The sequence below is a fragment of the Elephas maximus genome, chromosome 21 (assembly GCF_024166365.1).
Source record: "Elephas maximus indicus isolate mEleMax1 chromosome 21, mEleMax1 primary haplotype, whole genome shotgun sequence".
NCBI lineage: Eukaryota > Metazoa > Chordata > Mammalia > Proboscidea > Elephantidae > Elephas > Elephas maximus.
Window position 1 is genome coordinate 8,688,285 of NC_064839.1, and position 27,445 is coordinate 8,715,729.

The 27,445-nt window shown below is 38.5% G+C and overlaps 1 protein-coding gene across 4 annotated transcripts in view; it reads right to left on the minus strand.

The window, feature by feature from the left end:
• The window catches only part of PHKB (phosphorylase kinase regulatory subunit beta), a 257,076-nt gene that overhangs the window by 173,603 nt on the left and 56,028 nt on the right, over nucleotides 1–27,445 (minus strand). For all 4 annotated transcript variants that reach the window (XR_007514667.1, XM_049864306.1, XM_049864304.1 and 1 more), the window contains one exon: nucleotides 26,145–26,225. Coding sequence is in view for 3 of the 4 variants with exons in the window: in XM_049864306.1 (XP_049720263.1) it covers nucleotides 26,145–26,225 (81 nt within the window). In the remaining variant the exon portion in view is untranslated. The remainder of the gene's footprint in view (nucleotides 1–26,144; nucleotides 26,226–27,445) is intronic.

Sequence of the window (27,445 nt, forward strand, 5' to 3'; positions counted from 1 at the left end):
ACCGCCTGTAGGCTCAGGAGTTTGCACAACTCCCTGCACTTCAGACCAGCCAGCCTCTGCCTTTCTCTCTCTCTCTCATCCCCTGGGACTAAGTCAGAAGCTAGAACTCCATCCTTCTGACCACCAGCCACCCACAGCTGGTGTATTCAAGAGTTGAGGCTCTGACCTGCCGGCCCCAGCTGGCTCATTGCCCCCTGCGGATTTGTTAATGCTCTGTAATTGCTCAAAAACTTGATGGAGGCTATTACCTCTGTTTAAGGAGCTCTGGTGGCACAGTGGTTAACTGCTCAGCTTCTAACCAAAAGATGGGCTGTTTGAACCCACCACCTGCTCCACGAGAGAAAGGTGTGACTGTCTGCATCCCTAAAGATTTATAGCCTTGGAAACCCTATGGGGCAGTTCTAGTCTGCCCGATAGGTTCCCTATGAGTCAAACTCTACTGGAATAGTTAATGGTGATTTCTGCGGGGCTTCTCCAATATACTGTCAGAATCTTTCCTTTGTTTTTTGTTTTTTTTTGTTTTTACTACCTATACTTAGAGTTAGGAGTCCCAGTGGCAAAGTGGTTAAGTAGTCGGCTGCTAACCAAAAGGTCAGTGGTTCAAACCTATCACCCACTCCACAGGAGAAAAATGTGGCAGCAGTCTGCTTTCATAAAGATTTACAGCCTTGAAAACTCTATAGGGCAGTTCTACTCTGTCCTACACAGTTGCTATAAGATGGAATCAACTCGATGGCAAACAGCAACATACTTAGTTACCCTTTTATTATAACCAGAAAGAATACAAGTGAAGAGACCATCAGGCAAGGTCTGGCAAGCTCCTGGCAGCATGGAGTTTCCACTGTCCCCTGGGACCTGCAGCAGCATGAGGTTCCTATTGTACCCTGAGACCTGCAGCACCCACACCCATGCATGCACATTCTCACCACCCAGGAAGCCCCAAAGAGGAAGCTTCGAGGTCCAGGGTTCCTTAGTCACTGAGGCATCTATGAACATGCATGTCTGGGGCCTTAATGCATAGTTTTCATCTATTCAATCAGTGAATATATATGACTGCATCATGCCCCAGCTCCTTCCCGAAGTTAGTCTACTAGGTGTGGGGACTGTGTAGCCCCTACTTATTTAAACATGTTTACTTGTTGCCTGGCTTTTTTGAAAAACAAAGAACACCTTAACTGCTCAGGCCATTCCAATGGCTACTTTCAGAAACCAGACACAAAGGCACATGCAGTTCCCTAATCTCCATTAGTTATCGTTCTCTATATCTTCTCCATACTTATCTGCTGTCAGGGACACGTGTTGCCAATATCTTCCCGAGTCATGAGGAAAAGAATTGTTGCTTCAGTGTTGTCAAAATTACCTCAACAAGACAAACCTTTATAATGACATGTGCAAGGACCTGGAGATGGAAAACCAAAAGGCAAGAACACGCTCTGCACTTCTCAAGCTGAAAAACTGAAGAAAACATTCAAGCCTCAAGTTGCAATATTGGAGGATTCTACAAGGAAAATATTAAATAACTCAGGAAGCATCAAAAGAAAATGAAAGGAATATACAGAGTCACTATACCAAAAAGAAATCGGTCGACATTCAACCATTTCAGGAGGTTGCATATGATCAGGAACCAATGGTACTGAAGGAAGAAGTCCAAGCTGCTCTGAAGGCACTGGCAAAAAACAAGGCTCCAGAAACTGACGGAATACCAATCGAGATATTTAAACAAACAGATGCAGCACTGGAAGTACTCGCTTGTCTATGCCAAGAAATTTGGAAGACAGCTATCTGGCCAACTCACTGGAAGAGATCTATATTTATGCCTATTCCCAAGAAAGGTGATCCCACCGAATACAGAAATTATTGAACAATACCATTACTATCACACGCAAATAAAATTTTGCTGAAGATCATTCAAAAGCTGCTGTAGCAGTATATCGACAGGGAACTGTCAAAAATTCAAGACGGATTCAGAAGAGGACAAGGAACCAGGGATATCATTGCTGATGTCAGATGAATCCTGGCTGAAAGCAAATAATACCAGAAAGATATTTACCTGTGTTTTACTGACTATGCAAAGACAATTGACTGTGTGGATCATAACAAATTACAGATAACACTGCAAAGAATTAAAATTCCAGAACACTTCATTGTGTTCATGAGGAACCTGTACACAGATCAAGAGGCAGTCATTCGAACAGAACAAAGGGATACTGCATGGTTTAAAGTCAGGAAAGGTATGCGTCAGGGTTGTATCCTTTCACCATACCTATTCAATCTGTATGCTGACCAAATAATCTGAGAAACTGGACTATATGAAGAAGAATGGGGTATCAGTATTGGAGAAGACTCACTAACAACGTGCGATATGAAGATGACACAACATTACGGGCTGGAAGTGAAGAGAACTTGAAGTGCTTACTGACAAAGATCAAAGACCACGGCTCTTGGTATGGATTGCACTCAACATAAACAAAAATCCTCACAACTGGACCAATAAGCAACATCATGATAAAAGACTGAAGTTGCCAAGGAGTTCATTGTACTTTAATCCACAATCAACACCCATGGAAACAGGAGTCAAGAAATCAAATGACACATTGCATTGGGCAAATCTGCTTCAAAAGACCTCTTTAAAGTTTGAAAAGCAAAGATGTCACCTTGAAGACTAAGGTGTGCCTGACCCAAGCTATGGTGTTTTTCAGTCACCTCCTATGCATGTGAAAGCTGGACAATGCATAAAGAAAACTGAAGAATTGACACCTTTGAATTGAGATGTTAGAGAAGAATATTGAATATACCTTAGACTGCCAAAAGGATGAACAAATCTGTCTTGGAAGAAGTACAACCAGAATGCTCTTTAGAAGCAAGGATGGCGAGACTACATCTCACATACTTTGGACAATGCTGTCAGGAAGGATCAGTCCCTGGAGAAGGACATCATGCTTGGTAAACTAGAGGATCAGCGAAAAAGAGGAAGACCCCCAAGGAGACGGACTGACACAGTGGCTGCCACAATGGGCTTAAGCATAACGATTGTGAGGATGCGACAGGATCGGGCAGTGTTTTGATCTGTTGTACATGGGGTTGCTATGAGTCGAAACTGACTCTATGGCACGTAACCACCACCACAACAACATGTCTCATGGAACGAGTCTCCCCTACTCTGAAGTCAGAAAGACATTCTCATAAAGTTTTCTCTAAGACAGCGCTTCTTGAAGTAAGATCCAGGAAGCTCTGGGGGACCCCGGAGGCAAAACTCTTTTCACTGTTATTCTCTCAGAAATGTGCAGTGGTTGTTCTCCAGAGGCTACATGGTTGTGGTATTGCAAGAAACTGAAGGCAAAAGCAGGTATGAGAATTGAGCTGTCTTCCATTAAGCCAGACAGTGAAGAAATGTGCAAAAACGGACAACAATGTTAATCTTTTGACTAACTTATTTCTGTTATGAAGAACACTTATTTTCACATAAATATGGCATTTATGTTAGCACTGGGTTTATGATTTTAAAATAAATTAATAAGTAAATAATTTTAATGTGATGCAGTTTTAATTTCCAGTGCAGTAAACTTAAGCTCCTTGGGGTTCTCAAAAAATGTTAAGACTATACACAGATCCCGAGACCAAAATGTTTGAAAACCATTACTTTAAAAGTACAATTTTTTACCTTTTATAATTCACATCTGAGGACTGGTTTTTGTGCATGTGTGAAAGAGACATGCCATGCCGTAACGCTCTGCAAAGTGCACTCTAGTAAATCAAGTCTGTGTGTGTGTGTGTGTACGTGTGTGCATATAAAATCTCTGAGCTCCCACTTCTGTACTGTGGGTTGTGTGTCCAGCACTACATCAATGTCACACTGTTTAATTACTATGGATATAAAGTATGGTTCCATATCTTGTAAAAAGTGACTTCTTTCATTCCTCAGTTTTCCTCTTCAAAATGGCCTTGTCTATTTTTACTGTTTACTCTTTTTTATGAAATTTAGAATCAGCTTTTCAGGTTCCATGAAAATCCTGCTGGGATTTTTATGAAAATTTCTTTAGAGATTAATATTAGCGAGGAGTAATATTTTTACAATATTAACACTTCCTGCCCTTCAACATGATTTGTATCTTTATATGTATTTGGATCTTCTATTTATGATGACCAATGTTTTCTAGTCTTTTCCATTCATTATGAGGTGCATTTTCAGGTACCTTATTTATTTATTTATTTTTATATTGAATGGAATACTTACTTTGAATTACATTTGTTTTCTGAGTAGTTATTGCTGGCCTGCAGACAGATTATTGATTTCCACATTGATACTGTGCCCAGCATTGTGGCTGAACTTTGTTATGACTTTGATAGTTTATCTAAGGATTCCCTTGGATTCACCAAGTTAACAATAACGCCACTGGACATGACAACTTCCTATTTGCATTCCCATTTTTACCCCTCATCCCTTGTCTTATTGCTTTGTCCAGGCCATCTGCGCAGCACTGAATAAAAGTTGGTATAATCAGTATTGTTATCTTGTCTCTGAACTTAAAAAGGACTGCTTTTGACATTTCACTATTCAATATGATATCCGCTATAGTTATTTGGTACACAGTCTTTATCAAGTTAAGGAAATTCCATTCTATAACTATTTTATAAGAATGTTTTTCATGAATTGGTGTTGAATGTTTATGAAATACTTTCTACAGCTATTGAGATGATCGTAAGGTTTTTCTCCCTTGATTAACTGCATTAATGGATTTTCTCATTTTAAATCATCCTTGCTTGTATTTCTGGGATCACACATTACTCGGTTACAGCACACAGTGCTAACTGCCCACCTATTATATCCATTTTTGCTTTCTTTTTCACTAACAGAACCCTGATTGTAACTTTACAAGACTCCACAAAAATGGGATGATCATGTGCACAAGCTCTAGTCAATGAGATTAAGCAGAAACCAATGAGTCAGGCTTCTAGAAAAAATTTTTAAAGAACCCTTTCATTTTCTCAGTTCTTACTGGTGTAGCCATAATACCTGGTGAACAGCAGCTATGCTATATTATACTAAAAACGACAGGCAAGGAAGTCTATACCTGGTGAACAGCAGCTATGCTATATTACTCTAAAGATGACAGGCAAAGAAGTGTATACCTAGTGAACAGCAGCTATGCTATATTATACTAAAGATGACAGGCAAAGAAGTCTATACCTGGTGAACAGCAGCTATGCTATATTATACTAAAGATGACAGGCAAGGGAGTCTATACCCGGTGAACAGCAGCTATACTATATTAAAGACGACAGGCAAGGGAGTCTATACCTGGTGAACAGCAGCTATGCTATATTATACTAAAGATGACAGGCAAAGAAGTCTATACCTGGTGAACAGCAGCTATGCTATATTATACTAAAGATGACAGGCAAGGAAGTCTATACCTGGTGAACAGCAGCTATGCTATATTACACTAAAGATGACAGGCAAAGAAGTCTATACCTGGTGAACAGCAGCTATGCTATATTATACTAAAGATGACAGGCAAGGAAGTCTATACCTGGTGAACAGCAGCTATGCTATATTACACTAAAGATGACAGGCAAAGAAGTCTATACCTAGTAAACAGCAGCTATGCTAGATTATACTAAAGATGACAGGTAAAGAAGTCCAGATCCTTGATGACATTCATCAGCTAATGTTCCAGTCCAGGACTTCCAACCTCCAGAACTTAGGTGCATGACATAAAATCTTTATTTCTTTAAGCTACAATTTGTTGTGTTTTCTGTTGCTTGCAGCCAGATGCAATTTTAAGTGAGAAATTTTCCGTGACTCGTTCTCATTATCATTTTCTACCCCTCCCTACTTCCTTTCTTCTTCCTCTTGGAGCTGGATTTTGCAAATTATTTAGGATTTTTACCTTCCCTCTACATTTAATCAACAGTTATGTTGTCATTCTAAATAACACAATGCCGTTTGGATTTGCTGCATCACATCTTATCTATTTCTTGTTTAGGAACTGTTTTTCTTTTGCTGATTTTCCCCAATACAACATAATTTCCACAGGCAGGGACCTTGCTGGTCTCCGTCATACTATAACTGACACATGGCAGAAGCTCAATGAATATTTGCTGAGTGAGCTATTTAATGACTGATAGAAAAAATGAAGACTGAATGAATAAGTGAGACTAGCCTAGAATCTCATTTTTTATACCATCCTTGTCAAATTTTATGAAATTATACTTTCAAATACAGTGGAATTTAAAGTATAATAGATTTCTCTTAAACACTATGGTTACTATAGGTCGATGAGGCAGATTACTTCCACAAGGTTGTTTAGGAAGCCAGGTTTCCTACTCCTCTTGATTTGAAATTCCCTGAGAGGAGTTTTCTTGGGGAGATTTATTTTAATCTATTTTACATTTGACTCATGTTTTCTTCAGCTCAAATAAATACTCAGTCATTATCTCTACAAATATTGCCTCTCCCTAATTCTTTTCTTCGTATGAAATACATGTTAGATCTTCTCATTCTATACTCAATTATTCTTAAATTCTCTTTCATGTTTTCTACCTTTTTACTTCTCTGTCCTTCATTCTGAGAATTTCCTTATAACTAGCTTCCAGTTCATAAATTCTTCAGCAGTGCCTAATTTACCTCCCACTGATTCTTAGTTTTTCATAGTTTTCATTCCTAATAAACATATTTAGACCTTTTTCAGTACTTTGCTCTTTTTTGCTCATTTGTTTATCTCTACAATCATTTTACTATTTAAGAATTCAAACATTTTTACTTATTTATTTTATTGTGCTTTAGGTGAAAGTTTACAGCTCAAGTTAATTTCTCATATAAAAACTTATACACATATTGTTATGTGACATTAGTTGCAACCCCCACAATGTGACACCACACTCCCCCTTCCCACCCGGGGTTTCTTGTGTCCATTCAACCAGTTCCTGTCCCCTCCCGCCTTCTCCTCCTACCTCCAGACAGAAGCCACCCATTTGGTCTTGTGTATCTGATTGAACTAAGAAGGACACTCCTCAAAAGTGTTATTTTATGTTTTATAGTCCAGTTTAATCTTTGAAGAGTGGGCTTCAGGAATGGTTTTAGTTCTGGGTTAACAGAGCGTCTGGGAAAACATTTTTATTTTTGAGTCTCTTTTAGTTTATTGTTTTAATACCTAAAGTTCTTGGAGTGAAATTGTTTCTATTTGTTATATCAGGCTATACTTCATTTTGAATAATTTCCTCATGTTATTTGTAATTATTTTTTAGTTACTCACTTTCAGCAAAGGCATCCTTTGTGGAAATATACCTAAAAAGGTATGTTAACTTTACTTCAGAAAGCACATCAGCAGATGGCACAGGACTGGGGTTTGGATTTTCATAGGGAACGTTCTAATCCTCAACCCAGAGTCATAGGCACCATTAGCTTTCCATTCGCTGGGCCAGTGGACGGTTATTGTCATTCCCCTTCCACGGAGGAAGCAGTTCTTTTTAACTTAACGTACAGGTCTTACTTGCAGCACTACATCCTGAACGGGGCCCACGGTCACATCTCTTGCTCCTATGTGACCACTAAAATTCCAACATCTGGTCCGTAAGGCCTAAGGCAGACTGATTGCAAAACGGCCCCAATTCTCCACCCACCTTGCAGTATGACTTTACACTGATAAGATGTCAGCCACATGATTTGCTTTAGTCAGCAGAAAGTGGCACGAGTGACAGTATGCCAATTCTGAGCCTGTTCCTCAAGAGACCTGCTGCTATGTTTCTGCTTGCTCGCTTTCTCTCTCTTAGATGCTGATTGCTATGAGAACAAGTCTAGCTAGCTCCCTCGTGAAGGATGAGAGACCATATAAAGCAGAGCTGTCCCAGATTGTCAGCCAATGCCATCTTGAATCAGCTTTCTCCAAGCAACCTGTCAACTAAACACCTGCGTGAATAAACAAGATTAGCTAGCCCGGCCACAATCAGCAGAACTGCTCTGTCCATCTGTAGGTTAGTCAAAAAAGAACAGGTGTTTTTAATAAAATAAGTTTTGGGTGGTTTTTAATAATACATATCTGAATGTACTGGAGCCCTAGTGGCTCGTTGTTGCTGTTAGGTGCCATCAAGTTGGCTCCAACTCATAGCGACCCTACGCACAACAGAACCAAACACTGCCCTGTCCTGCTCCATCCTTACAATCTGTTAGGCTGGTGGCTTAGTGGTTAAGAAATTGGCTGCTAACCAAAAGGTGGGCAGTTCCGATCTACTAGCCTCTCCTTGGAAACCATGTGGGGCAGCTCTATTCTGTCCTAAAGGGTTGCTGTGAGTCAGAATTGACTCGATGGCAACATGTTTGGTCTTTGGTTTTGGGTTCTAGATTTCTGGGCTTACCACAAAACCAGATCAAATGCTTACTGTTGCTTGTTCTCTTTTCATTTCTGGCATCTAGGGATTTCATTTCCTTTTATTTATACTTGGCTACTTAGATTTAAAAAAAATTTTATATTGGTATATATAATCTAGTAGTCCATACATTTTTGGAGTGAGAAAGGCAACACAGTCAACTTATTCTGTTATATTGTCTTACAGGTAAATGACCAATTTTTTCCCATGAAAGGTACTCCACCAGCTTGCATTCCTGTTGCTGCTACAAAGTCAGAAGGGGAGCTTCTGCCACTTCCTGGAATGATACATGCTCTCTCCCAAGTGGAGTTATTTCTGCACAATATTGCCTCTCCTAAACCAAAACCTCTTGCTGTTGAGTCAACTCCAACTTTTTTTCTTTTTTTTTTAAACCAAAACCTCTTGCTGTTGAGTCAACTCCAACTCCTAGTGATCGTATAGGACAGAGCAGAACTGCTCTCGAGTTTCCACGGCTATAAACATTTATGGAAGCAGACTGCCACCTCATTCCCCCATGGAATGGCCAGTGGGTGTGACTTGCCAACTTATCGGTTAGCAGCCGAGCACTTCACCACTGAGCCACCAGGAACCCCTGCCTCTCCCTAGTCGTCTGATTCCACTGCTTCACCTGGCTAATACACTTTAGATATCAAGCTGAATGAGGACATTTCACGGATGAGGAAAACTTCCTGGTGACCCAGTCTGAATGAGATGCCGACTTACTGACCCTTGTTTCACCATAGTTCTTCATACATGGTACACACACACTTTGCATCAAGACTGAAAAAAAAGGCAATTATCTCTTCAGTGCTTTTGCATCATTGAGGAGAATGCTTTAGGAGCTGTCCCTATTCTATAACAGTGATAATTTGTGTTTTTAAGATCAAGGGATATTAAAATCAAATAATAAAAGTATTTTCCTGTCTAAACTGTACTCAGCTTTGTTCTCAAATGTCAAAAAAGTTTGTCCTTGGGGGCCTGTTATTCTTCAAACTCTGTTATACTGCTACAGGGCACAAGTTCAAGTGTAGTCAAATCTGAAGAACCTTCATCCCAGAATTTGGAAAAATCCTATAAACTTCGCCAGATCAGCGATACTGCAACCAAAAGAAAAATAACAGCCATTTTTCAATACCATTGGACACCAAATAACATAACTTGCTTTAAAATGTCCCTGAAAGGCCTTTTCAAATTTTTAAGTGAGCCACGTGGAATTTTTATGATATATTAGAAAGAAAAATACTAAAATTTTTCCCTTTGAGACTTCTCAGTCAGACAACACAGGGCCGATGAACACAGTAATTTCAGAACTAGAAAACAATATCCACAAAGAATGTTACTAACAGAACAAATATTTGAACACTAACTTTAGCACCTCATCTTATGATCAGAGACTTCATTACCATGGGGGCTGAGAACCGATGACTAATAGCGCCACATTCACAATGCACTGGTGCTGCTTAGAAATGGCTGAGGAATGATTAAAAACAGATTAGCTCATTGTGGTTTTTCATTGCTGGTGAAATATCTACAAAATGTTCCACAACTATGGAATGTTAACAGCTCTTTCTTGTTTAATATATAATAAAACCAAAAAAATAGAAAGACTAAATCTTAAACAGCATATTACATGGAAAGAAAATCATTCAAAATTTCCCACAGCTGCAGAAGTTCCTGCTCTCGCCTTACAGTAATTTGGAATAATGCTGAAAGCTCACTTTTATGCTACAATTTAAGAACACTCGCTACAAATTTACTTGGTAACCAGACAGTACATTTTACACTGACCGATGCAAATAAATTCTACTTCACGAGAACTCATTTTACTGTCCAAATAGAAACACCTGCACAAAAGGACACTTTTTCAAGCAGGTTCCTTTACATAACAGATTCCTTCTATAAAATTCTAAAGTAATTGTCATACTGCATGATAACAGGTTAAACATTTTTAGACAAGTAAGTCAGTGCTAAACCAAAATGTAAACATTTCCTGTTGAAACAGAAAAAAGACCTTAGATATATTCATTGTATATACATGTAAAATGACTATAGCATTAAAGGTTCTAAATCCCTATTGATTAAATATAAATATATTTGGGAAATAAATGCATTATTATGAACAATTACTCATACTACATTCTTTTCTTTTGAAATGTCACAGAGGGGTGAATTCCTATTGAACAATGATCATTTTATGTATTTTAGAAAATTTGTTTCAGCAATGAGAGAAGTTGCCACACATCTTACTCTGACTCATGAAAATATCAGTATTCTTATCTATCAGCTTTATTTCAAAACAACTCTTATTTGAGAGTATTTCTGGCTGTGATAATATTCTTTAATTAGCTAAAGATGTCTATAGCAATATATGGTAGGTGGAAAAATATTTTTAAATCTCCAGAGTATATATTATCCTGAGTGCAGAGACTATCATGACAATATTCACAATCTTTAAATTCCTCCATGCTCTTTATCTCCACTTGCAAACATACACATCAAAAACAAAACAAAACAATTCCATTCAGAAAACTTTCCAAGAATTATATGGAATGAGAGACATATTCCTATGTGTAGGAAACACTATTGTTTGGTTAACAAAAACAGAATACAACTTACATTTTTGAAACATCAGAGATTGGATTGAAAAGAGCTCAAGAAATAATCTGTACCATCTGTATCTCTCTGAGTATGTACATTTCCTACACATATTCTCGGTTATTTATAGGGACATAAGCCCTCTCCAAGACCCTACTTTCTTTCCTTTTTTTTTTTTTTAATTGTGCTTTAAGTGAAAGTTCACAAATCAAGTCAGTCTCTCATACAAAAATTTATATACACCTTGCTATGTACTCCTAGTTGCTCTCCTGCCAACAAGACAGCACACTCCCTCTCTCCACCCTGTATTCCCCGTGTCCATTCAGCCAGCTTCTGTCCCCCTCTGGCTTCTCATCTTCCCTCTAGACAGGAGTTGCCCACATGGTTTCATGAGTCTACTTGAGCCAAGAAGCGCACTCCTCACCAGTATCATTTTCTGCCTTATAGTCCAGTCCAATCCCTGTCTGAAGAGTTGGCTTTGGGAATGGTTCCGGTCTTCGGCTAACAGAAGGTCTGGGGGCCATGACCTCCAGAGTCCTTCCAGTCTCAGTCAGACTATTAAGTCTGGCAAAACCCTATTTAATAATACTGAAAAATCTGAATTCCACCCAGTATCTATTGGTTCCACTTATATGATGGCGGTCCAGAATAGATGCAACACTGCAAAAAAGATTTGACCACAGCTGAGCAACAGTTGATATTTAATTATTTCTAGGACATATCATACACATTATAGGCTTTGAATAACACTGTAATACAATAATAATTATATGTACAAAAGTCACCAACAATCAGCAAGAAGAATGGGTTTGGGACAGAGAATGGTAGCAAAGTTTAGGCAATGAATGTGGTGACTAGATCAGTCCTCTAGAGAAGAATGCTCTTTAAACAGGTAACAATTTGACTTTTTTTTTTTAAACTTTTTGTGTATACATAGCTGTACTTAAAGACACTATACCACCTGAAAGACACTACCAAAACTATAACAACAAAAACAAAAAAATTGGGTCGATGAAAAATTCCTTTCATCAAGAAAAGCTGAGATTAAACAACACACAATTATATAAACAATGAATCAAAGAGGAAACATAAGGGAAATTAGAAAATACATCATTAAATAAACAATGAGTCAAAGAAGAAAACACAAGGGAAATTAGAAGATACTTAGAAACCAAAATATAAATACAACATGCCAAAACTTATGAGATACAGCAAAGGTAATACTCAGTGGGAAATTTATAGCTGTAAACGCCATATTAAACAAGAAGAAAGATCTCAAGTCAATAACCTAGCTGCACACCTTGAAGAATAAAAAAAGAAGAGCACACTAAGCCCTAAGATAACAGAAGGAAGGAAATACTGTAGACTAGAGTGTTTAGAGTGGAGATAGAGAGTAGAAAAATAATTACAAGAATCCATGAAATAAAATGTACATTCTTTGAAAAGATCAATACGACTGACAAAGAAACACTAAATCAGAAATGAATGTGGGACGTTACTATCAATCATACAGAAATAAAAAGGATTATAAGAAATTATGATATACAATAAATAGATGATCAAATGAAATGGACAAATTCATACAAATATACACTTTACCTAAACTCAATCAAGAAGAAATAGAAAATCTCAACAAACCTGTAATGAGTGTTATGGATGAGTGTGTCCTCCCAAAATGAGTCATTTATTTAGGCTAGGCTTTTATGATTCTCAGTATTGTGTGACTGTCCACCATTTTGTCATCTGATGTGATTTTCCTATGTGTTATAAATCTTACCTTTGTGATGTTAATGAGGCAGGATTAGAGGTAGTTATATTAATGAGATAGGACTCAATCTACAAGATTAGGTTGTGTCTTAATCTCTTTTGAGATACAAAAGAGAGAAGTGAGCAGAGAGACAGGGGGATCTCATGGCACCAAGAAACTAGTGCCAGGAGCAGAGTGCATCCTTTAGACCCAGGTTCCCTGCACTAAGAAGCTCCTAAACCAGGAGAAGATTGCTAACAAAGACCTTCCTCCAGAGCTGACACAGAGAAAACCTTTCTCTGGAGCTGGTGCCCTGAATTTGGACTTCTAGCCTCCTAGACTGTGAGAGAATAAATGTGTTTGTTAAAGCCATCCACTTGTGGTATTTTTGTGATAGCAGCACTAGATGACCAAAACAACAAGAGGTTTAGTAATCAAAAACCTCCCAAAATGGAAAATTCCAAGGCCAGATAATTCTACCAAACCTTTTAAGAAAAATTAACACCAATACTTCTCAAAATGTTCTAAAAAAAGAAGAGGAGGGAACGCTTTTTAACTCATTCTATGTGGCCAGCTAGATACTAAAGCTAGACTAAGACACCACAGGAAAAGAAAATTACAGATCAATATTCCTTATGAATATAGATGCAAAAATCTCTATAAAATGCCAGCAAATTGAATCAAGCATATTAAAAGTAATAAACCCCAGAGAAAACCTACAGAATAGGAGAAAATATTTGGTGAGCATGTGTCTGACAAGGGTTTAATATCCAGAGTAAAAAAAGAACTCCTACAACTCAGCAACAAAATCACAACCTAGTTTAAAAACGGCCACAGCACTTGAACGGACATTTCCTCAAAGAAGATATACAAATGGCCAATAAGCACATCAAAAAATATGTGAAGACATTTGTCACTGGGGAAATGCAAGCCAAAACTACAATGAGATGCCACCTCACACTCATTAGGATGGCTATTAGAAGAAATACAAGCAGAATGCTCCTTAGAAGCAAGGCTGGCAAGACTCTGGCTCGCTTACTTTGGGCATGTCATCAGAAAAGATCAATCACTAGAAAAGGACATCAAGTTTGGTAAAGTAGACAGGCAGCGAAAATGATGGAAACCCTCATTAGATGGACTGACAAGATAGCCACAACAATGGACTCAAATACACTGAGACAGGGACAGAAGGCTGGAGAGCCTCAAGGCCGGAATAACAGGCCCGTTGATCTGGGACTCTATCCAGTGGGGGATGTTACAAGACAACCCACACATACAGCCCGTGATGCACAAAGTATTACATATCTCTCTCCCAAGTTGTTTTTCAGGACCCCACTATGGGGTTGGCGTCCTGCATCTCTCTCGTAAGTTGTTTTTCAGAACCCCACCATAGGAGGTGGTATTACAAGATAACCCATATCCTGGACTCTGACGCATGAAGTCCCACGTATCTTCCCTACAAGCTGCTTTCCAAAGATGAACAGAATGAGGCGATCCCTGGGACATGTGCAGTGACAATGGGCGTGACCTCACAGTCTCGTCAAGTGGCCACCAAGACTGCGCAGTGGGGACCTGACATTGTCCAAAGTGACTCCACCTTGGATTTCAGATGCACACGCACCTAATTTTTTTAACCCCTCGGCAGTGGGTTTTTTTGGGGGTTTTATTTCTCAGAAAGCCCCAGCTTGAATAAAACATGAGATCCTTCCTGCCTAAACCCCTTATAAACTCCAGGAAAACCTCCATTCAGAGAGAGACTGGAGGCTATCATAGGCAGAAGCCCCTCTCCGTCCCTCCCTCATGAGCCCTTTTTTTTCTCTGTCACTAATAAACCTTTGTTCGTGTGGAACTTCTGAGCCTCTACTCGTCATTCTTGGTCAAAGGCAAGAACCTAAACAGGACTTGATCCTGAGCTGGGAAGCTTTGTCCCATAACAATACCAATGATCATGAAGACCGCACAGCACTGGGCAACATCTCATTTTATTATCTGCAAGGTCACCATGAGTGGGGCAGACTCCACAGCAACTCACAGAAACGGGACGGCTGTCTCAGCTGCCTAGTGCTGCTGGAAAAGAAGTACCACAGGCGGGCGCCTTAAATCACAAACTTATTTCCTCATAGTTTAGGGTGCTAAAGTTCAAATTCAGGCTACCAGCTCTAGGTGAAGGCTTTTTCTCTGTTGGCTCTGGGAGAAGAACCTTGTGTCTTCTGAGTTTCTGCCCCTGGACGATCTTCATGTGGCTTGGCATGTGTCTTCCCCCATCTCTGCTTGCTCTTCTCCCCCTAATCACCTTGGTTTATAGCTCTTATTATCTCATAAAAGACTGACTCAAAATACACGCTCCATGACTCTGCCTCATTAACATAACAAAGACAACTCATTCCTAAATGGATTCTAACCACAAGCATAGAGGTTAGGACTTAGAACACGTATTTTGAGGGGACACATAGGGACATGTCTCTCATTCCATATAATTCTTTGAAAGTTTTCTGAATACTTGCATGGTTTAGAATCAGGAAAGGTGTGCATCAGGGTTGTATCTTTTCACCACACTTATACAATCTGTATGCTAAGCAAATAATCCCAGAAGCCAGACAGGATTGAAGGAAGACTCATTAACAACCTGAGATATGCAGATGATATAATGTTGCCTGTTGAAAGTAAAGAGGACTTGAAACACTTACTGATGAAGATCAGAGGCTACAGCCTTTGGTATGGATTATACCTCAACATAAAGAAAACAAAAATTCTCACAACTGAACCAATAAGCAACATAATGATAACTGGAGAAAAGACTGAAGTTGTCAAGGATTTCATTTTACTTGGATCCACAATCAATACCCATGGAAGCAGCAGTGAAGAAATCAAAAGATGCATGCATTGGGCAAATATGCTGCAAAAGACCTCTCTGAAGTGTGAAAAAGTAAAGGTGTCACCTTAAGGACTAAGATGCGCCTGACTTACATCATGGTGTTCTCAATCACCTCGTATGTATGCAAAAGCTGGACAATGAATAATGAAGATCAAAGAATCGATGCATCTGAATTATGGCGTTGGCGAAGGATACTGAATATACCATGGACTGCCAGAAGAATGAACAAACCTGTCTTGAAAGAAGTACAGCCAGAATGCTCCTTAGAAGCAAGGATGGCAAGACTATGACTCTCATACTTTGGACATGTTATTAGGAGGGACCAGTCCTTTACAAAGGACATCATGCTTGGTAAAGTAGAGGGTCAGCAAAAAAGAGGGAGACCCTCAGTGAGATGGATTGACTCAGTGGCTACAATGATAGGCTCAAGTATAGCAATGATGGTGAGGATGGTGTAGGGCTGGGCAGTGTTTTGTTCTGTGGTACACAGGTCGCTATGAGTCAGAACCTACTCAATGGCACCTAACAACAACAGGCATATGTTTGCATATATATATACATAACATACAAAAACACACATATACAAATCAGAAAGTTGCAGAACTAAATGGAGAAATGAAAAAAATCCACAATAATAACTCAGATATTTTAACACACTTCTCTCAGTAATTAACAGAATAGAAAGATGGGAAATTCATTGACATATAAATGATCTGAGGAGCCCTGGCTATGCAATGTTTAAGAGCTTGGCTGCTAACCAAAGGTCAGCAGTTCCAATCTACCAGCCACTCCTTGGAAGCCCTATGAAGGCACTTCTACTCTGTCCTAGAGGGTTGCTATGAGCTGGAACCAGCTTGATGGCCCGTAACAAGAACAAGTCATCAGAATAGCATGATTAACAAACTTGGTCTTATTAACACATAGAGAGCAACCAAAGACAGCATTCCTGTCAGGTTTATATGAAACATTTACCAATATTAACAAGACACTGGGACATATGCAAATCTCAACAAATTTTAAATGGTTGAAAGCACACACAGTATGTTCTCTATCGTAGATTTAAACTAGAAATAAATATATTTTAAAAAGGAAAGAAGATCCATAAATATTTTTAAACTAAGAAATACATTTCTAAATAACTTATTGGTCAAGAAAATATCATAATAGTGATTGGAAAATACTTTTAACTCAAGGATAATAAAATTACGGCATAACTAAACTTTTTGAATGCAATGAAAGCAGGGAAAATTTAAAGCCTTAAATGCACATATTGGAAAAAAAAAAAGAAAATCTGAAAATTAATGATTTAAGATTCCATATTTAAAAAACTAGGAAAGAGAATATAAAGCATAAAGAAACAGAAGGAAGGAAATAATAAAAAACATGAGCAGAAATGAATGGAAAAAAGTAGGAAAACAAAAAAGCTGAAAACTGGTTCTTTAAAAGACTAATAAAACTGAAAAACCTCACGCAAAATCTATCACGAAAAAAGAGATGGCATAAACTATCAGGAACCGAAAGAGAACATCATTACAGAGCCGACAGAACCTACAGATGTTAAAAATGATAAAAGAATGTTACGAACAACTTTATGCCAATATATTTGACTATGTGGATTGAAAGAGAAAAATTACTTGTAAAATGCAACCTACCAAAACAAACAAAAAAATACATAATGGGTCAGCAGTAATTGGGAGTTGTTTTAGTGACTGTACAAATATGAGTAGATAATTGTATTTGGAGATCTGTATTTCTTTGAATCTACATCCAAAAACCCAGTGATAATTTAATACTGAGGTTTCCTTAAGATACATACTTAAAAAAGGTCAAAGAAACAAAGTGAAAGTTACACTTGTTGCATTTAACAGTGTTTAGTTTTTTATTTATGATTAAATATAATGACATCACTGAAACTTGGCTCGCAACAGCTATAAAGATCCTGAGGTGCCAAATAACGTCAAACAAAAGCAGAACACCTAATAAAAGCCTCTGGAAAAAGAGGTAGCTTCACAGCAAACATGACACAGCTATGTTATCTCATTTGATGTTCACAACTAAAGAATTTCAATTACTCTTCACAAATCTCTAACATTTCACATTAATAAGGGACTATAGGTTAATTTTCATGTATAATTTTCCCATTTGGGTTGGAATAAACAAAAATATATATACATGTATGTATGCATATACACACACACTCTGATTTATGTTCAGATCTGTTCTGCTTCATTAGTGTTTCAAAAAGCTCTAAAATTAGAACATCTAAAACAGTTTTAATCATTTATATTTTATTTATATAATCTACAAGTTCCTGTAATTAAGATGAATAATACATGATAAAATATTCTTTCATAGAAAAGACAAAGGAATAATTTGTTGAGCCACAGTTGTGGTTTACTGAGCCTTAACTGTTTGTGCAAACAATGTGGTTTATGGTGAGCACCTGCTTTCCTTTAGGGAGCTCAGAATTTTGACAGGGGCTAGACCTGCCCCCACTAAAAACCTTGGGCAACATGTTTCTAATGAACTTTCAAGGCAGACAGCATTTCACACGTGCTGTCACAATTCAGTGTTGCAGGAGTTGAGCGTGTCCTCTGTGACTCATTGGGGAGAAACTTGTGGACATTTGCAGCCAGTTTCCTCTGGACTTCATCCAATACACCACCTTGGCTGGTTTTGGTTTGTAGCTTTTGCTGTAATAAGTCTCAGTAGTGAGTTCAGCTACTGGCTCAATCTTCTAAGTCCTCCTTGAGAATCACTGAACCTGGTCTTTGGGAATCCGACTCATTTATTTTTAAACAGCACTGAAGTACATTTCAAATGATGATGCTAGGTTTATGGTAGTCAGTATAACTGACCTGGCTCAAAGAAGCCATACATTGACTCTTTCTAAGCAACATTTCAGATGAGAATCCTAAGAGTGCTTCTAGACATAAAAGCATTCCCAAATCATTAAAACTATAGTTTGGGTAAAACAGCTTTTGCCACAAATCTCAAGAATTAGTAACATAAGTTCAACCATCACATACAGTCACACAATGCAAACTTATCAAAATGGTTCTTGGAATTCTTTCTCACTGAAAGTCGTAAGTCCATGTGATTATTTCACTCATTTTTCCTCTTGAAAACTCTATCTCCCCTGGTCCCTTTTCACATCAGCTGACATTCTTGTTTTGTATTTCATGAAGATAATAGTAGCAATCAGAAGAGAAACTCCACATCAGCCCATCTCTCTATCTACCATCCTAACTGCCCATGTACCCATTATTTATATGTTCCTTCCTGTAACAATGTCTGAACCATCACTGCTCCTAGCTAAAAACGGTCTGACCATTTGTACATCATAGCCCATCCTACCTTGCCTATTCAAGAGCTTTGCTCCTTTAATTGCCTTTTTTTCTGTCCTGAACCATTAAATGTTTCTCTTATACTGGATCTTTCCCATCAACCTATCTCCCACTCCAAACAAAATCTTCCCCTGACTCTGGATTCCCCTCTAGCTACCAAGCCATTTCTGGATTCCCTTTTCGAGAAAACTGCTCAAGAGTTATTTATTTCCTCGTCTCCTCTTTTTCTCCTCCAATCAAGATTGCTGTTTCTACCACAACCCTTCCCATCAAGGTCACCAGTGACTGAGATAACACAGTCTCCATAGTCCTGATTTATGCTTATTGTCCTGGGATAATTATTAATAGTGCCACCTTTTATTCTCAAAAGTGCCCTAGTTTTGAGATAAGCTATATGGTCACACTACCAGTGACTACAGTACTAAAACAATGGTCCTCATCTTAATTCAGCCTCTTAACACTGTTGCATAGCTGATCATTTCTGCTTTACACTTTCTTCATTTAGCCTCCAGGGTGCTCCTTCCTGTTTCACTGACCTCTCCTCCTAGATTTCCCCTCCTGGGTACTCTTATTGGTATGTCCAGGGCTTAGTCCTACTCATCTCTATCTAAACTCCTCTATATGTAATCTTATCCAGTTCCTTGGATTTAAGTATTATCTATATGGTTATACCATTTATGTACCAACGACTCCCAAATTCGTATCTGTAGCTCAGCACTCTCTCCTAAATTCCCAACTAGGACAAGCAACCGCCTATGTGATTATCTCTACTTTGAGGCCTAATAAACCCAAAAATCCATTGTGGTTGAGTCAATTCCAACTCATAGTGACCTTAATACCAAAATTCATTGCCACTGAGTTGATTCCAACTCATAGCAACCCTATAGGACAGAGCAGAACTGCCCCTATGCCACCAGGGTTTACCAAATTTAACATGTTCAAACTCAAACTCTTAACTGCTACCCACACAGCAAAACCTCTTCCTCTCCCATCTTCTCTATCATCTCAGACAATGGTATCATCCAATTATTCATGCTGACAAGTAGTGTGACCTTCACCTTTTTTTCCCCACACTGTTTATCTAACCGATCAGCTAGACTTATTGAATATTATATTCAAAATGAGATCTGTCCCACCACCACCACGCTAGTCTATGCTGTAGCAGTTATTCCTCCCCTTGACTACTGAAATAACTGAACTGGTTCCCCTTAGTCAGCTCTCGCCCTCCTATAGGTTCTTCTCCACACAGCAACCAAAATGATTCATTAAAACATAAGTGAAGTTACATCATACTTCTAGCTCGAGAACGTCCATGGCTTCCCATCACAGGTAGAACAAAACACCGGGTCCTTATCATGGTACACAAAGCTCCATGATATGGTCCCTAATTACTGAGAACTCATCTCCTACCACTCTCTGACCACGTGCTCCACTCCAGCTCAGAGTATCTTCTAGTTATTCCTCAAGCGCAGCCAGCACACACAAACCCCCGGCATGGAGTGTTCTTCCCCAGACATTTGCAGATCTTCTTTCCTTATTTCAGCCAGGTCTCTGCTCAAATGCCATTTTTTCAGAAAGGCCTTTTCAGATGACCCTACTTAAAACAGTTCCTCTGTTTTATGTTTTTCCTTTACATTCCTAAAAATATATATTATTTACCACTACCTGGCATGATACTATATACTTAAATATTTATTAATTCTCTGTTCTCTTCATGATAATGCGAACTTCCTGAGGTCTCTTGTTCACCGTTATACTCTTAATGTTTGGCCTGTTGTAAAAATCCAATAAAATATGTCGAGTAAATACATGATCCTTGCAAGGGCATGTGAACGAATGTTTGCATCCACACGTGAATAGATCTGCAAACCTTGGGTCTCCTTGGTTACCTCCATGGCTTGAACATGATGTTGTCACATGACACGTGTTATACATATTTGTACAGGACAAAGAAATGGCACTCGCAGTCGCCACAGAGAATAGACTCTGGAGTCAGATTGCTTGGTTTAAATCTCAGCCCCACCATTTACTTCGTATGCAACCTTGGACAAGCCATTTGGTGCCACGCTGCATTAGGTTCTTCATCTGTGAAAAGAGTATAATAACTGTCCCTATCTGAGAGTGCTGCTGTGCAGATTAAATACATGAAAAGTACTCTGAAGAGTGAGGGCACGTAATAAATGCTACGTAAGCATTAGCTATTTTTGTTATTATTATTGCTAAATATCATTTTGGGAAACCAGGACAATGATACCTTCCTAAATTTAGAGAAAAATATCTATAAGTAGTCTGAGTAACTTACTCATTTTTCTATTTACATTGCTGACAAGCAGGAGATAAGAATACCTTATAAGGCTTCTAAAATTACTCACAGAAAAGATTTGCTCTAACTTTTAGAAGATGGAAACTCTTCAAGTTCAACCTGACACTCCATACCAAAATGTAGAATCTCTAACACCAAGATACCCATAGAATGAACAGAAGCTGGGGGCGGGGAATGCTAACACGTTAAAAGACAGAATATGTACGTAAAACGAATGTTAATGCAGACTAAATAATATCAGGATAAATAAAATAACTGTATTTATAATTAAAAATAAGAGTCTTACTGTATAAGAAAAAAATTACAAAAAAATCACTTTAACAAAGTTCAACAAAAAACTAAACATGACAGGCTGGTCCCCAATCCCAGTATTTATGCCTTTGTGTAGAGTCCCCACCACACAAAACAGGATGGATTTGTGTAACAAATAGGATGTTAAAAAGTGATGGAGTGTGACTTCAGGGGCTAGGTCACAAAAGAGATTGTGGCTTCTGTCTTGCTGTCTCAGATCTCCCTTCTGGAGGAAGCCAGCTGTCGTGTGTAACAGGCTGAATTGGCCCCACAGAGAGGCCCTCTATTAACAGCCAAAGAGAAAGTGAGACCTCCTGCCAATAACTATTTGGGTGAACTAAGCTGGAAGCGGTTGCTCTAGCCCTGGTAATGCCTTCAGATGACGACTGCAACTTCACAACAGATCTCGAGCCAGCAAATCCCTGCTTAAAAAAAAAAAGCTTAGCCACTACTAAATACCTGACCCTTAGGAACTGTAGAATAAAAAATATTTATTGTTTTAAGCCACTACCTTCAGAGATAATCTGACTACTACAATAAGAAAGAAATCCCATGTGTCATCCAATCTGAAAGATAGCACACTTGAAAAGAGCTTCCAAGTAAGATGGACAAAAATGTTTCCACATAAGGCACAGTCAGTAAAGGAGGTATCTCCAGGCCTCTTATCAAACATGTACCTGTAGTTTTGTGCAATATTATTATTACTAGCTTTGCAATCTAAACTTTTCCTAAAGATCCAAACAAGAAACTGACCACTTCCGAATAAATGAAATTTCAAACAAGGAAATGACACTCAAGCATACTTGTTATTGTTGTGTGTCATCAAGTGCTTCCAAATCATAGCAACCCTATATGATAGGGTAGAATTGCCCCATGGATCTCCTAGGCTGAAGTTAGAAAACCAAAATGGAAGAAGATGCTTGGCACTTCTCAAGCTGAAAGAACTGAAGAAAAAAATTCCAGCCTTGAGTTGCAATACTATGAGCAAAATACTAAATGATGCAGGAAGCCATCAAAAGACAATGTAAGAAATACAAAGAGTCACTGTACCAAAAAGAAATGGTTGATGTTCAACCATTTGAGGACCTAGTATGTGATCAAGAACCGATGGTACTGAAGGAAGAAGTATAAGCTGCAGGGAAGGCACTGGCAAAAAAACAAGGCTCCAGGAATTGATGGAATATCAATTGAGATGTTTCAACAAAAAGATACAGCGCTGAAAGTGCTCACTCGTCTATGCTAAGACAGCTACCTGGCCAACTGACTTTGGTACACGTTCTAAAGAAAGGTGATTCAACTGAATGTAGAAATTATCGAACAATATCATTAATATTATACGCATGTAAAATTTTGCTGAATATAATTCAAAAATGGTTGCAGCAGTACATTAACAAAGAACTGCCAAAAATTAAAGCTGGATTCAGAGGAGAATGTGGAACAAGGGACATCGGTACTGGTGTCAGGAGATTCTTGGCTGAAAGCAGTGAATACCAGAAAGATGTTTACTTGTGTTTTATTGACTATACAAAGGCATTTGACTGTGTGGATCATAACAAATTATGGATAACACTGCGAAGAATGGGAATTCCAGAACACTGAATTGTGCTCACGAGGAATCTTTACATAGATCAAGAGGCAGCTGTTCAGACAGAACAAAGGGATGCTGAGTGGTTTAAAAATCAGGAAAGGTGTACATTAGGGTTGTAACCTTCAATCTGTATGCTGAGCAAATAATCCAAGAAGCTGGATAATCTTACTGATGAAGATCAAAGACCACAGCCCGCAGTATGGATTACACCTCAACATAAAAAAAAAACAAAAATCCTTACAACTGGACCAATAAGCATCATCATAACAGAATGAAGTTGTCAAAGATTTCATTTCACTTGGATCCACAATCAACACCCATGGAAACAGAAGTTAAGAAATCAAAAGACACATTGCATTGGACAATCTGCTGCAAAAGAACTCTTTAAAGTGTTGAAAAGCAAAGATGTCACCTTGAAGACTAAGGTGTGCCTGACCCAAGCCATGATATTTTCAATTGCATCATATGCATGTGAAAACTGGACAATGAATAAGGAAGACCAAAGAAGAACTGACGCCTTTGAACTGTGGTGTTGGCAAAGAATAATGAATATACCACGGACTGCCAAAGAATGAACAAATCTGTCTTGGAGGAAGTACAACCAGAATGCTCCTTAGAAGCAAGGATGGCAAGACTACGTCTTACATACTTTGCACATGTTTTCAGGAGGGACCAGTCCCTGGAGAAGGACATCATGCTTGGTAAAGTACAGAGACAGCAGAAAAGGGAAAAACCCTCAATGAGATGGATTGATACAGTGGCTGCAACAATGGGCTCAAGCATAACGACGACTGTGAGCATGGCACAGGACTGGGCAGTGTCTCGTTCTGTGGTACATACAGTTGTTATGAGTCGGAACCAACTCGATGGCACCTAACAAAACATATATTACATATATACACACCCATACGTATAAATGTTTACTCACACACACATACAAATATCTCTATTCCTACCTCTATATACAGTCGGTCCTCATCATTCATGGGTTCCTTATTTACATATACACACACACATACAGATTATATATATATATGTATATACACACACCCCTACATCTGGAAACCCTGGTGGCATAGTGGTCAAGAGCTATGCCTGCTAACCGAAAGGTCAGCAGTTCAAATTCACCAGGCACTCCTTGGAAACCCTATAGGGCAGTTCTACTTTGTTCTATAGGGTCGCTATGAGTCAGAATCGACTCAATGGCAATGGGTTTTATTTTTTTATACCTACATCTATATATACTCCATCTCAACATTCACAGACTCCTCATTTACATACACACACATATATATATCCCTATATGTATATCTATATACAGTCGATCTTCATCACCCATGGGCTCATTTGCGAATCTGCCTACTCACCAAAAATACCCGAGCTGCTTTTGTGGTCATTCAAAGAATGCTCAGAAGAACAAAAGCTTACAGATGAGGGTGAACGAAGCTCGGTCAATATCCGATATTTGAGTATTTGTGGGGACTTTATAGAACACAACTATCGCGAATAATGAGAAGCAATTGCATCTCCAAACTCTCTATTCTTCAGGGCTAAGAAAAATAAGAACCTGGCTAATTTGAAATTTGATAGTAAATAGAAAAAAAAGTTGAGTGGTAGGACTTCCCAGATTCTTGGACTGCCCTAAGACGTGAATGTGGATGAACAAAGAAGAAAAGTGGTGGGAAGGACTAGGAATTTGCCACTCCAAGTCCTAAGGTCCAAACAGAAAATGGCTCATGAGCCACAACACTTTACAAAGGATTAAATACTCTGGAATATTTAAATGAAAGGGGCTTCATTCAGAGAACGATTCTCTGCAGGCCCATTTCTGCCTCTCCATGTGATTCTTGACACGGTAAATACTGTCAAGAGGAAAGACGGTGAACAGCAATGAGATATTTTATCCTTCTAGGATTTTAAGTGTACATGGTAAACGTTTATTTTATTAGCGATATAAAAGTTTGTATCAAATAAAAGTTCTAAGAACAAGAAAAAAAAATCAGTAAGAAGTGGGAAAAAATAGAATAAAGTGTAAGAAGGAGGTATCAAAAGTTGGTTAAGTATAGAGATGTCATATAAAACAAGATGGAAAGGTTGAAGCACCACAGCCATGAAAAAATATCAGTTGATAAGCTGGATTTAAAGTAAACCATGGAGCCCTGGTGACGTGGTGGGTAAGGTCAGCAGTTCAAATCTACCAGTTGCTCCATGGAAAGCCTATGGGGAAGTTCTACTCCATCCTACAGGTTCACTATGAGTCAGAATCAACTTAATGGCAATGAGTTTTCTTTTTTAGGGGGGTATGGTAAATATTGAGAAAGCAAAAAATAAATTTTTAAAATTAAAATAAGAAATAAATAAAAGGTATGTATAGACAGCATACCTACACTGTGATGGATTACTCCCTGCATATGCCATCTCAATAATAAATGTTTTTTGCTCTCACTCTGGCACATTTCAAAATGTGGGTGTGCATGTTAAAGTGTTCATGACTGTGAGAGAAATGCTTCTCAACTTTGAGATACAAATTCTTTTCAAATTTTCTAATAAGAACAAACACATGGTATTTAATCTCTTGAAAAACATTAAGCCCCCTACTCAGGTCCCACAAATAGGAATAATTACAATATGATAAAGGTTTCTTCTTAGTTTAAAAAAGATGGGCTACAAAAAGCAATGAAGGAAGAGATAATAATAACTATAAGAAAATCTACCAATGCTATTTCACTTTCGTTGTTTCTAAAATTTTCTCAAAGTTACAAGTTTTCACTTCAGATCACCTGAAATAGAGGCAGCCCTAAGTTTTACAGCCTGCTGTATCTTTTATTCATTGCTGAAGTGCTTTGCATTGAAAATATAAACATCTTTTTGATATGTATTCAATATGTGATTATATGAATTTCAGGATATCGCATTTTTTATGAAATAAAAAAATAAGATTTTACAAGCAAAATAAAAGAAAAAATCCCAGGAGATGAACTTGAATACCACAGAATTTGGGGCCAGGGTACCTCGTCAGTGTTATAGACGATCTGCAATCCTGAAGAAATCATCTCCACCAGGTAAAGGAGATAGAGAGACACCGCGTTTATCTGAAAACAAACAGCAACGTGGAAAGGTTAAAGGAAGCAATAAAAATATTATGCTATAAAATTAACCGTAAAGGCTGAAATTAGAGGTCATTTGCCCTACTGACAGCATATAAAAACTATTGCCCTTCTTAGTCTGAAATAAAGGAGCTATGGCTTCAGTTCACAATAAAATCTCAGCTTTGAATATAAAACTCCAAAATCTTTAAATTCATTGTGATGGGTAACACTTGATTAGAGAAATGGCTGCACGTTAGCGACTGTTTCTATAACCATTTGTTTCTAAGATTTATTTTCAGACTCAGAACGGTTCTCCCCACAGGCAGTTACACCATGTCAGACCATTTAAATGTAGGTAAATGCAAAGACGACTGGCCAGTGAGACGTTCCAACTGTGTCGGCCCGTGAACATCATAAACAAGACACAGCACACCTTGGAAGCACTTTCATTTTCAGAGAACACAGAATTAATTTAAGCACCTGCAGGGATCTGTTAATTTCAATGAATGATATAACATATTTAAAATCTGCTGTTTTCTTCTTTAGTTTGTCATTCTTTTAAAGGTGCATACTATATAATCTAGGCAAGAAATTAGAAAGAAAATAAAACCCACTTTAACAAAAAGAAGACTCACAGAATCCTAAATGGGATGTGTAAAAGAAGCAGTGAAAAATACAAGCTACAACATGGATGCATCTTGAGAACCTTATGCTAAGTGACAGGGGCCATTCACAAAAGACCACATACCGTACGAGTCCATTTATATGAAACATGCATAATAGGCAAACACAAAGAGACAGAAAGTAGATTAGAGCTTGTCAGGGGTTGAGAGGAAATGGGGGGGCAGAAAATGACTGGTGCCCGGGAGGTCTTGGACGAAGCGGCCTGTGTGACTGACACCTGAGGTCTTGTTGTGCTGGCAGCCCTCTCAGGAGCCAGGTCTACCAGATGTCTGCTGACTTCCCAGCATTCAGCGTCCAGTGGGTGTCAGGGTATGTCAAGGTTCAAGGCTTTAGGTTTTCTAGATTGACAATCTCTTGAGTGGCTTCTCTCAGCACATGGTGGAAAAGTGCTTCATCCATCCCACTGCCAGGCTTACCCAAATATTTTCTTTTGGAACTGACACTAAGTCTGTCCTAAATCACTTCAAACAAATCTCATTCCTATGGACAGTCATTTACAGCTACATCTCCAAGAGCTCTCTGCCCTGTTTTGGGGGTGC